Source organism: Nansenia antarctica (genome assembly GCF_963989245.1).
Source record: "Nansenia antarctica genome assembly, chromosome: 15".
Classification (NCBI taxonomy): domain Eukaryota; kingdom Metazoa; phylum Chordata; class Actinopteri; order Argentiniformes; family Microstomatidae; genus Nansenia; species Nansenia antarctica.
The window spans coordinates 6,907,233-6,919,985 of NC_137685.1; the positions used below are offsets into that span (position 1 = coordinate 6,907,233).

The 12,753-nt window shown below is 50.9% G+C and overlaps 1 protein-coding gene across 1 annotated transcript in view; it reads left to right on the top strand.

Moving 5' to 3' along the window:
- Positions 1-323: 323 nt before the first annotated feature.
- The window catches only part of anks1ab (ankyrin repeat and sterile alpha motif domain containing 1Ab), a gene marked incomplete at both ends in the record, with an annotated part of 44,572 nt that continues 32,142 nt past the window's right edge, over positions 324-12,753 (top strand). The window contains one exon of the mRNA XM_080545796.1: positions 324-635. Coding sequence (XP_080401922.1) covers positions 324-635 — 312 coding nt within the window. The remainder of the gene's footprint in view (positions 636-12,753) is intronic.

Genomic DNA, 12,753 nt, shown 5'->3' on the forward strand with positions numbered 1-12,753 from the left:
GCGGGGCCTGACGGTCTCTAAACAGGAGTACATGGACGTTAGTTAGGAGTTTAATGCGTAGCTGCTTTTCCTCTCAGTATCGTTACAGAGAGATGTCCTGCCTGGCTGCGTTTCCCTCACATCACATCACACACTCAGCCTGGCTCCTCTGTTTTTTACCCAGAAACAACCAGCTCTGCCCTGCCCAGACGCCTCGATCCTGCTGTGTCGTCCAGACCAGACCTCCACGGTTGATCTCCATGGTTGACCTCCAGGTCTGACCTCTGACCTATAGGTCTGACCTCTGACCTCCAGGCCCGGACCTCCAGGCAGCTCCACCAACCATGACCGCCCGCTTCCCTGACACTGACCCCGTCTCCACCTCGGTGCTCCACCACTGCAAGGCCGAAGCCAGGGTCTCGCCTGGGGCTGTGCCCACCGTGAGGCTGAGGCCTCCCGGGGAGCTGAAGCTGACTCGCAGCCTCTCCAAGTCCGACTCTGACCTGATGGGGGTCTCGCCCCTGGGGGAGGAGGACGGGCCGCCGGGGGGCCGCCGCGGGTCTGTGAACTACTGCTGCTCCGCCGCCCAGAACCAGGACCAGAACCAGAACCAGGGAATGGAGCGCTCCCCTTCCTTCGCCTCTGAGTGGGACGAGGTAAGACCGCTTTTGTTCTGAGGTTCTGAGGTTCTCAAGTTCTGATGTTTTCAGGTTCTGAGGTTCTAAAGTTCTGAGGTTCTGAAGTTCTCAGGTTCTGATGTTTTGAGGTTCTGAAGTTTTCAGGTTCTGATGTTTTCAGGTTCTGAGGTTCTCAGGTTCTGAGGTTCTCAGGTTCTGAAGTTTTCAGGTTCTGAGGGTTCTAAAGTTCTTAGGTTCTGAAGTTCCCAGGTTCTGAAGTTTTGGGAGAGAGAGAGGACGGACAGACGACGATTAACACACGAGGAGCCTTTCAATTGGAGCGTTGGGTCAGAAATATATATATATATAGAAAGAGAGAGCGAGAGGGAGAGAGAGAGAGAGAGAGAGGAGTGGGGGGAGGGGTGCTGTAATGAGTGAATTATAGAGGAAGGAAATGAATTGAGGCAGGAGAAGAGAGAGAAGGGAGAGAGGAGAGGATGGCGGTGGGGGCGGCGGGGGGGGGGGCCATCAGGGACAGGCGAGGCGTAGCTAGCTTCGTAGCCGTGTTGTCAGGACAGAATGCCTCCAGGCCCAGAGCTCCCTCCCTCCCTCCCTCCCTTCGTCTCCCCCCCTCCCCCTCCTTCCCTCCCGCCCCCCCCCACGCTGCGCTGGGCCGGTGGCAGCTCACCAGGCTAATTGGGCCTCTGCTGTCACTCCCCGTCCACTCAGCCTGGGTCCCAGGGACCAGCCCACGCTCTCAACCGTACCCCTCTAGACCCCCTGTCCTCCCCCTGTTCTTCGCCCCTGTCTCCCCCTTTACCCCCCTCTGTCTCCCTCTTTACCCCCCTGTCTTCCCATTGTTCTCCCCCTGTCTCCTCCTCCTCTACCCCCTGTCTCCTCCATCTACCCTACTGTCTCCCCCTATCCACCCCTGTAGACATCTGAACTGTGGGTGGAGACTGTAGACATTGTGTTAAGGGTGGAGACTGTAGACATTGTGTTAAGGGTGGAGACTGTAGACATTGAGTTAAGGGTGGAGACTGTATGAATGAATGAATGAATGGTCTTTATTGTCATTGCTATAGTACAGGTACCAAACAACGAAATTTAGGAGGGGTGGCTCCCCTGGTGCTAGGAAAGAAAAAAAAACTAAAAAAAAACACAAGAAGGGAAGGAGCTGGTTTACATAAATAAAGGCTATGTACACTATCCACTATACTATACTGTACAGATAGACGACTAGGGTTGTCATATTGCACATAGTGTTATTGCACATTCATTTAAAGTGTCGCAGTTTGCAGGCTTGAAATGTACATATTTGTGCCTCAGCACTACACCTGATGTTTTCAGTCCAGCAGCTGCCATCAATCCGTCCAGACTGTCCAGGGCCCAGAACCTAGGTCTTTGCTGTGTTCAGGGCCTGGATGGCCCTGGGGTAGAAGCTGTACTTCAGTCTGTTTGTCCTTGCGGCCATGGTCCTGTACCGCCTTTTCGAGGGCAGCCGGGCAAAGTGTTCGTACCCAGGGTGGGTTGGGTCTCTGGAGATCTTGGAGGCCTTCCTGAGACAGCGTGTGTTGTACAGCTCTTCCAGAGAGGGGAGGGGGGCGCCGGTGTTGTGTTAAAGGTGGAGACTGTAGACATTGAGTTAAGGGTGGAGACTGTAGACAGTGGAGACTGTAGATACCAACTTGCAAACTGAACATTGCTATCCTAGTTCGAATCATGCTCAGGACAATAGTTTTTGGTGCAAATTATGACTAATTATTTATTTATTTGTTTTTTTAAAAGGGACAATGGGCAGTCATTGACTCTCCCTGAATTAGCTGGGTAGCTAAATTACATCAGCAGTCCCTGGGCACTGGGCAGGTAAATCCACAGGGGAAATACGGCCTCAGATGTTATAAACAATTTAAAACAGAACTACAGGACATAAAACAGAACATCAGGAAATAAAAACATCACACTTTTCACTCAAGAAAACATTACATCAAATATTACATCATAAAAACATTTAAGCTCACCATCTGTCTCCCTGTCTCCCTGCCCCCCTGGCCCCCTGCCTCCCTGCCTCCCTGCCTCCCTGCCTCCCTGCCTCTCTGCCTCCCTGCCTCTCTGCATCCCTACCTCCCAGCTTCCCTGCCTACCTGCCTCCCTGCCTCCCTGCCTCTATGTCTCCCTGCCCCCCTGCCTCCCTGCCTCTATGTCTCCCTGCCCCCCTGCCTCCCTGCCTCCCTGTCTCCCTGGCCCCCTGCCTGCCTCCCTGCCTCCCTCCCTGCCTCCCTCCCTGCCTCTCTGTCTCCCTGCCTCCCTGCCTCCCTGTCCCCCTGCCTCCCTGTCTCCCTGCCTCCCTGTCTCCCTGCCTCCCTGTCCCCCTGCCTCCCTGTCTCCCTGCCTCTCTGTCTCCCTGCCTCCCTGCCTCCCTGCCTCCCTGCCTCCCTGCCTCTCTGTCTCCCTGCCTCCCTGCCTCCCTGCCTCCCTGCCTCCCTGCCTCCCTGCCTCCCAGTCTCCCTGCCTCCCTGCCTCCCTGCCTCCCTGTCTCCCTGCCTCTCTGTCTCCCTGCCTCCCTACCTCCCTGCCTCCCTGCCTCCCTGGCCCCCTGTCTCCCTGCCTCCCTGCCTCCCTGCCTCTTGGTCTCCCTGCCTCTCTGCCTCCCTGCCTCCCTGCCTCCCTGGCCCCCTGTCTCCCTGCCTCCCTGTCTCCCTGCCTCCCTGTCTCCCTGTCTCCCTGCCTCCCTGCCTCCCTGCCTCCCTGCCCCCCTGCCTCCCTGCCTCCCTGCCTCTCTGTCTCCCTGTCTCCCTGCCTCCCTGCCTCCCTGCCCCCCTGCCTCCCTGCCTCCCTGCCTCCCTGTCCCCCTGCCTCCCTGCCTCCCTGGCCCCCTGCCTCCCTGCCTCCCTGGCCCCCTGCCTCCCTGCCTCCCTGCCTCCCTGCCTCTCTGCCTCCCTGTCTCCCTGCCTCCCTGCCTCCCTGCCTCCCTGTCTCTCTGCCTCCCTGCCTCCCTGCCTCCCTGTCTCCCTGCCTCCCTGCCTCCCTGCCTCCATGCCCCCCTTCCTCCTTGTCTCCCTGCCCCCCTTCCTCCCTGTCTCCCTGCCTCCCTGCCCCCCTTCCTCCTTGTCTCCCTGCCCCCCTTCCTCCCTACCTCCCTGCCTCCCTGCCTCCCTGCCTCCCTGTCTCCCTGTCTCCCTGCCTCCCTGCCTCCCTGCCCCCCTGTCTCCCTGTCTCCCTGCCTCCCTGTCTCCCTGCCTCCCTGTCTCCCTGCCTCCCTGTCTCCCTGTCCCCCTGGCCCCCTGCCTCCCTGCCTCCCTGCCTCCCTGCCTCTCTGCCTCCCTGCCTCCCTGCCTCTCTGCCTCCCTCCCTGCCTCCCTGCCTCCCTGTCTCCCTGCCTCCCTGCCTCCCTGCCTCCCTGTCTCCTTGCCTCCCTGCCTCCCTGCCTCCCTGTCTCCCTGTCTCCCTGCCTCCCTGCCTCCCTAACCCCCCATCTGACTCCCTGCCTCCCTGCCTCCCTGCCTCCCTGTCTCCCTGCCTCCCTGCCTCTCTGCAGGCTGGCTGACAGGGCTGTTTACTCAGGCAGGCTGGGTGGGGTGTCCTGTTCTCAAGGGCATCCTGTTTTGCAGCCCCCCCCCCACTCCCCTAGAGTGTCTGTTTCTCGTCCAGATTTTTAGGGATTTATTTGGAGTGAGTGGAGAGAAGGGGAGGAAGGGAGGAGGGGAGGAGGAGGGGGGGGGGTGGCTGGAGATCATCATTGAAACATAAATAAGATCAACACTACACAACCTTCATGTCAACACTGACTCGAGCTGGACTGGGTTGTTTACCACCTTTTACTCCCATCCTGTTGAGAGGGAGCTCCTTAAAACATGTTATTGTACTCTTTGTTATATACGGCTATAACCTGTGCATTATGATAAACAAACTTGATTTGATTTGATTTCACACACACACACACACACATTTTATTTTATTTTAGAGACTCTACACTGGCTACCTGTTATGTTCAGAATAGATTTCAAGATCCTTCTGCTTATAAAGCTCTCACTGGCACAGCACCAGAATATCTGAAAGACCTTTTGCTAGCATGTCAGCCCAATAGAGCTCTCAGGTCTTCTGACGGTGGCTTTCTATGTTTACCAAAAAGAAGAGATTTCTCATTTCTCATTTTATGCACCCAAATTATGGAATGCACTGCCAGTTTACATTAGGGATGCAACCTCAGCATATATTTTCAAGTCAAGACTAAAACCCCATCTTTTTAATATTGCCTATTAATTAAATGACTAAATGATTAAATATAAAATGATTATATAATGATTAAAGCACTATAATGATAAAAGTCCTACACAAATAAAGGTTAATATTATTATGATGATGATGTCATGTATGATGCCATATATGATAATGATGTCATTCATGTATAATGATAATGAGGTCATTTATGTTCTCCCCAGGATGTTTGTACAGCGTGGGGCTGGATTGCATTAACATAGAATTTGCCCAAAGTACCAATAAAACACTGAATTCATTGAGGAACATCGTATCACTTTCACTTTCATTAAATATATAGTTTCATTTGCTTTGTAATGTTTACATAGTGGTGCTGCCAAGCTCACAGCGTGGCACAGAAACCCTTCCATTGTTTGGAGAGAACACTACTGTTACATATGATGATGTATGATGTCATGTATGATGTCATGTATGATGTCATCTATGATAGTATCTAGGTTGCGTTTGTAAATCTGCTCTGGAAATCTGATCAGCACTCATGGAATGCCTCTTGTCCATTCAAATTACTTGGTCCCTTTATGGCGTTGAACTCAGTGTGCGGTCCGGTGCTCTCAGAGCAAATTTACGAACGCAGCTCATGTGTTCTCTAGAGTAGAGATATAGAGGCCTGTTGTGGACAGACAGACAGACAGACAGACAGGGCTATAGAGAGGTATGGTGTTGACAGACAGACAGACAGACAGACAGACAGACAGACAGACAGGGCTATAGAGAGGTCTGGTGTAGACAGACAGACAGACAGACAGACAGACAGGGCTATAGAGAGGTCTGGTGTGGACAGACAGACAGACAGACAGGTGACAGACAGACAGACAGACAGACAGACAGGGCTATAGAGAGGCCTGGTGTTGACAGACAGACAGACAGACAGACAGGGCTATAGAGAGGCCTGGTGTTGACAGACAGACAGACAGGGCTATAGAGAGGCCTGGTGTTGACAGACAGACAGACAGACAGACAGGGCTATAGAGAGGCCTGGTGTTGACAGACAGACAGACAGACAGACAGACAGGGCTATAGAGAGGTCTGGTGTTGACAGACAGACAGACAGACAGACAGGGCTATAGAGAGGTCTGGTGTAGACAGACAGACAGACAGACAGGGCTATAGAGAGGTCTGGTGATGACAGACAGACAGACAGACAGGGCTATAGAGGCTATTATAGGAGGCCATTGACTCCATCGACTTCTCGCACTCCAGCCGTAAGGCATGGAGTATCATGAACAATCTCACTGGTAGGTCCAGACACTCCCCCCGTCACTGCCCCATCTCTGCAAATAAAATCGCATCACAATTTGTGAAAAGTGGGTCATACGAGGGCAAAGACCACGAGTCGTCTCGACTTGTGGCAAAAGAAGTGTCAGACCTCTGGAGGGCCCCAACACCTAGCAGTGACTACATCTCCGGTGAATTCACCCCGGAGGAGTTCGCTGCTGCCCTCCAGCATCTAAAGCCAGGGAAAGCTCCGGGGCCTGATTCCATCTGCCCGGAGCTTATTCTCCATGCCGCACCCGCCTTGAAGTCCTGGCTGAGAGCGTTCCTCACTTCCTGTTTGCGCCAACTCAAGATCCCCAAAATCTGGCGAAGAGCCCTAGTTGTTGCGATCCCTAAACCGAATAAGCCTGAAGGGGACCCTAAGAGTTACCGTCCCATCTCTCTGTTATGCATCCCCTTCAAGATCCTCGAGCGTCTCATCTACGCCCGCATCGAACCAATTGTCGACCCGCTGCTCCCACGTGAGCAGGCCGGGTTCCGACGCGGGAGGTCGACCGTAGATCAAGTCACCCTTATGACTCAAGACATCGAGGATTGCTTTTCGGCAAAAAAGAAGGCCGGGGCCGTCTTTATAGACCTGACGGCTGCCTACGATACCGTATGGCATCGCGGCCTCTCCTGCAAGCTGCTCCGCCTGCTGCCGGACAGGCACATGGTCAGAATGATCATGGAGCTCATCCGTAACCGCAGCTTTACCCTCACCACCGGTCGCGGACAGCTAAGCAGGCTTCGACGCCTTAAGAACGGCGTCCCTCAGGGATCGGTCCTGGCCCCCCTCCTCTATAATATCTACACCTATGACCTGCCCAACACACTCTCGCGGAAGTACGCCTACGCAGACGACCTCGCAGTGGTGTACTCTGCTGGAAATTGGCAGTCTGTGGAGGGGATTCTGAGCCAGGACATGCAGACACTAGTGGCATACTTCCGGAAATGGAGATTGAAGCTTAGCGAGGCAAAGACGGTGTCGGCTGCCTTCCACCTTAACAACAGGGAGGCTAAACGTGAGCTTAGAGTACACCTAGATGGAACTCCCCTGCCATGTTCCGCTGAGCCAATCTATCTCGGCGTGACATTGGACAGGACGCTCACGTTTCGCCGACACCTCGAGTCACTGCGCAAGAAGTTAACAGCTCGTGTGGCGTTGATGAGGCGACTGGTTGGCTCGGGCTGGGGCGCCGGCGCAAGGACCTTGCGCACGGCAGCCCTAGCCCTCGTTTATTCAACTAGTGAATACTGCGCCCCAGTATGGTGTCGCAGTGCCCACACCCGCCTCATCGACTCGCCTATAAACGAAGCCTTGCGCATTGTGACAGGATGCCTGCGTCCTACCCCGGTGGACAACCTTCCCATCCTAGCAGGCATCCAGCCCGCAGGCCTCCGCCGCATGGGAGCCACAGCACGTCTCGCCTGCCGGGCCGTGGAGCTTAATAACCATCTGCTCCATGATAGGCTCACTATAACAGCGGAGCCCTCCCGGCGTCTCAAGTCGAGACACCCATTTGTGCCTGCCGCACAGGATCTCAGGCAGCAATGCAGAGATCTCAACATCAGTGCGGCAGGATGGGCGGATTATATGTGGCGCGCGGAGTGGGAGGCTAACACCTCCAAACTCCGCGACCACATCCCAGTCGCCGGCCCTGAGCCCCTCGGGATGGACTTGCCAAGGCTATCCTGGGTGAGGCTCAATCATCTCCGGACCGGCGTCGGGCGTTTCCGCTCATCAATGCACAGATGGGGCTTGGCCCCAAATGCGTCGTGCGAGTGTGGCGCAGAGGACCAAACCGCAGACCATGTTATCCTGGATTGCCCGGTGTACCACCCACCCAACGGGATGCATGGTCTGTCGGTATTAGATGACGAGACGATGACGTGGCTTCTGGAGGGGTGTCCAGAAATATAGCCCGGGTGAGCCCCTCAACCAGGTCTCGGGGTGGTAAGTGGTAAAAGGGTAGCCCCTCGGCCCCGAGCCTGGTGGAGTGGAGAGGAAAAACAACTACCCATACGCCGAAGAAGAAGGGCTATAGAGAGGTCTGGTGTTGTAGACAGACAGACAGACAGACAGGGCTATAGAGAGGTCTGTACTGATGAGTGATCGTACATCAATTGAACCATTGCTTTTATCACTCGAGAGATAATTGTGGTTGTAAGCCGTTTAGTCAAGCGTGTGCGTGTGCGTGTGTGTGTGTGTGCGTGTGTGTGCGGGTGCCGCAGTCACTCCACGAGTTCACTGGGGCCGATGGTGGAGATAATTGAATGTGAGATGATGGAGAGTCACATGCTGCTTTAACTGCATGTTTATAATTGATGTGCTGAGAGGCAGAGAGCTCCACAATCCACTCTCACAGATGTGTACATGAACACCAGCATGTCCACCTACCCCCCCGTACGGGGTATCTGAAGATCGACTTGAAGAATGTTCAAGAATCAAGAATGTTCTGCTTTTTGGCCCTGAAGAAATCACTAGCCTACAGTAAACTATCAGTAGCCTATCGTGTGTGTGTGCGTGTGTGTGTGTGTGTGTGTGTGTGTGTGTGTGTGTGTGTGTGTGTGTGTGCGTGCATGCATGTGTGTAGTGCATGCCTGCGTGTAGCTCATGCGTGCGTGTGTACCGCGCGTGTGTGTGTGTGTGTGTGTGTGTGTGTGTGTGTGTGATGACATCATGAGAGATCAGGAGAGCGAGACTGAAGCACAGTGACAGGATGAACATCAGGGTCCAGTATTTCAAAACAATAAATCTGGATCAGAATAAACCAGATTCTCTTCTGCTATCCAGGATCAGATCGAGCTGTTTCATCTCCCCTGTACTGCTCCAAACCTGACAGATCTGATCCTGAATACCAAAAAATTATCCGGATCATTCTAATCTAAATGAAAGGCTCCCCACTGGTGGAATGAGCTTCCCACGGCTGTCAGAACTGCAGAGTCACTACCCATCTTCCGTCGTAGACTAAAGACCCATCTATTCAGGTTACACCTTAACTGCTCCTCCTGAGACATCTACTGCCCCCCAGCACTGCGTCTCCTGAAGACACCCGCTTTTCCCCTCTACTGTGTCCCCTAAAAACTTCTATCGACCCCCTTGTACTGTTTCTCTGTTTCTCCAGTATATATAAAAATAAAATTAAAAAAACAACAACCTAGGTTTAGAAGAAGGTGATAGAAGAAGGTTTTTCCTTCTATCAATGGCCCCGGGCCTGAGCTGGATTACTCTTCCTGCTGCGACTGGTGGATTGATGATTCACTTGCTTAGTCAAATGTATTGATTGTAGGTCGCTTTGGAATAAGGCGTCTGCTAAATGCCAAACATGTAAATGTAAATGTTTAAATACGGCTCCCCTAGAGGTCCTCCACCTTCTCTCTGTCACTCATAGTATGTGTGAGATAAGTTGATATGTGATCATAAGAGATGTTGATCATGTGATCATTCCCCTGCAGCTTGGCAGAGGAAAACTCATTGACGCTTTTATGTCAGGCAGTCTCAAAGACAACTGAGGTGAAAAGGGGGCTTTAGGCGTCGTAGGACCTGAGAGGATGGCAGTTACAATACGGAGCCTTGGCAAGGAAATGTGGGGAAAGGGTCATTTGAAGAAGGGGGTGCCAGAATTGATAGGATGTCCTGAGCTGTGTGTCCTGCAGGACAGTATAGAACCCATCCTGTATCGTGAGCTTAGAATTATAAGGTTCTATCTCCGTCTAGGGTAGTTCAGAGATATTGACCGTCAACGTTTTTACATTCCATTATGTTCTGTGAGATGGAACCTTTGTATTTTATGAATTACTAACTCAAAAATGTCAAAACGTTAAAAATAACACCACACAGGCATTAATGAACACCTATGGATCAGATTATGTAAAAAAACTCAATTTTGACAAAAATTGAGATAGAACCTTATAATTCTAACGTCACGAATTGATAGGATGTCCTGAGCTGTGTGTCCTGCAGGACAGTATAGAACCCATCCTGTATGCCCCCATGCTGCTCCAAGCTGCTCAGGCATTCACATTCACACTCCTCACTCTATAGGAAGGTCTTCACGTGACCTGGTTGAATAGTGTTTTATTAATAGTATAATATGCAATATGCTAGGATATATATTTCATGCATTTCCAACGCGCTGATGAGCTCCACTCTCGGTTCACATCGAATCAGGGACATAATCACTCCGGCTGGCTTCAAAGGCCCAGATCAAGGCGCCCATACACTCACTCACCGTTCCTATTTCTGTGTCCCATTTCGACAGGTGGCTTAAAGACTCTGTAGATGTTCCCACACCTCCTGGAATGGGGAAGCAGCTGTCCATATGTGTGCTCTATTCTGACACACTTTAATTGAAAATGAGTTAGAATTCCTTTAAGAAGCTCGTTTTTTCTAGAGGTGCACTTTGCGGTAATGCAGAGTGGTACGTGAGTGCTATAGAATGCATCTGGGTTAATTCTGGGGGGGATCGGGGAGGTCTGTATCGCTGGAGGGAAGCTTCGCCTAGTCCCTGACTCCTAAATGAGTCATGGCAGAGTGTTGATGCCACCAGCGAAGTGCAGAGGGCTTTTCAAATGCTAAATATTACATCAAATCAGCCTTCCTGGGTCTCCAGGGTCACTGGTGGAAGCAGCATCGACGTTTCTGGCACTTATGAATCAGGTGACGGTCACATGTCATTCCTGTTTAACCAGAGGACAGCAGAGGAGAACCGTGACCAAAGCAACACTTTGCATTTCCCCCCCCCCCTATTTACTTACATTTCCGCAACGCCCCCACCCTGGACTCCTTCAAATTAGCCCTTAAAACCCATCTGTTCTCCAAGGCCTTTGGCCCCTAGTCAATGTTTCAGTTTTGCTTTGTTTGTTTTCTGTTTTGTCTGTCTGATCATTATCCTTTAGAATTGTAAAGCGTCCTTGGGTTTTTTGAAAGGCCAGTGCCAGTGCCACATATATTTATGACAAAATACTTGTATATGTCCTTTACTATTGTATATATCCTCTCTGTTAGCCAATGTAACTTCATTGCGGGGTCAAGTTGAAACGGACACTATCTGTGACAAGTGCACTATCTGTCATGTTTCCATGTTTGTCTGCTTTGTCATCTAAGAGACATACTGTATATTGCACATTGCACATGTCTCTTAATATAGCTTCTTTTATACATCTGTACATTACATACTGTACATAAACTACCACACTCCCTCCAGCGCAACCTTAACTGTACATGGCTCATAACTGTACATAGCTCATAACTGAATATACCTCTAAACTAAACTGATGTTTACAATACTACCTCTGCACATACAGTATATTGCACACTTACCTATCACTATCATTGTCATGTTTATTTATATCATGTTCTTATATCACTATTTGCACTTCCGGTTAGATGCTATTTAACTGCATTTCGTTGTATAGCACTTGTACTCTGGGATGACAGTAAAGTTGAATCTAATCTAATCAAATCAAATCTAATCTAATCAAATCTAATCTAATCTAATCTAATTTGATCTAATCTAATATAATCTAATCTAATCTAATCTTATCTAATCTAATCTTTGTTAAACTTTCAACAAATCATCAGCCATAATTCCATGTACAGTCTGTGTCGATGCTGGGTTTGAAATGTAAGAAAATTAACCGTGCATCAATCAATATTTTACCACAATATTAATCAGATTACAATGAGTTATATGATATATATTCACCATGACATTCCTCTTCTCACTTTCATGGGAATGTATTAAGAGATGTTTTTCATCATTTATAATGACTATTGATGATCTGCCCATGTCCTGCCCAAGGTAGCGATACGGTCTGTAGCGTTGTGTCCCCCGTTGCTCTCTGCTGTAGCTTCTCCATGCCTCACACCCCAGACCATCGAGCACTTCGCTAACTCATGCTGTCATCCAGTCGCCGCGGTTACTAAACAAAATGTGTTTAGAACCTTCAAAAAAGGAACATACAACTCAAAATACACAACCGACAAAAATCACTTCAGGACTGGCTTTTAAAATTTGCTCCACTCTTCAAACGCTGTCGCAGCATGATGATGTCGTCTTCAGCGTCAGGCACATGCTTGTGGAATTACATTATAATAATAATAATAATAATAACTTTGATTTCTTTAGCGCCTTTCAAAAACCCAAGGACGCTTTACAATTCTAAAGGGGAATGGTCAGACAGACAAAACAGAAAACAAACAAAGCAAAACAGAAACAGTGACTAGGGGCCAAAGGCCTTGGTGAACAGATGGGTTTTAAGGCATGTTTTGAAGGAGTCCAGGGTGGGGGCGTTGCGGATCACTATGGGGAGGGAATTCCAGAGGGTAGGTGCAGCCACGCTGAAGGCTCTGTCCCCAAAGGTCCGTAGGTTGGTGCGGGGGGGTGGACAGCAGGCCAATGTCTGCGGACCGCAGGTTTCGGCAAGGGGTATGTTGGGAGAGGAGGTCAGTTAGGTACTGGGGGGCGCAGGCGTGGAGGGATTTGTAGGTGAGGAGGAGGATTTTGTATTTGATGCGGGACTTGACCAGGAGCCAGTGGAGGTGAATGATTCTATCCTCCTTCCAGGTAGTTTGATCGTGTGCTACTTCCTGTTCCTGTAGCTGTCGTAGATCTGAGAT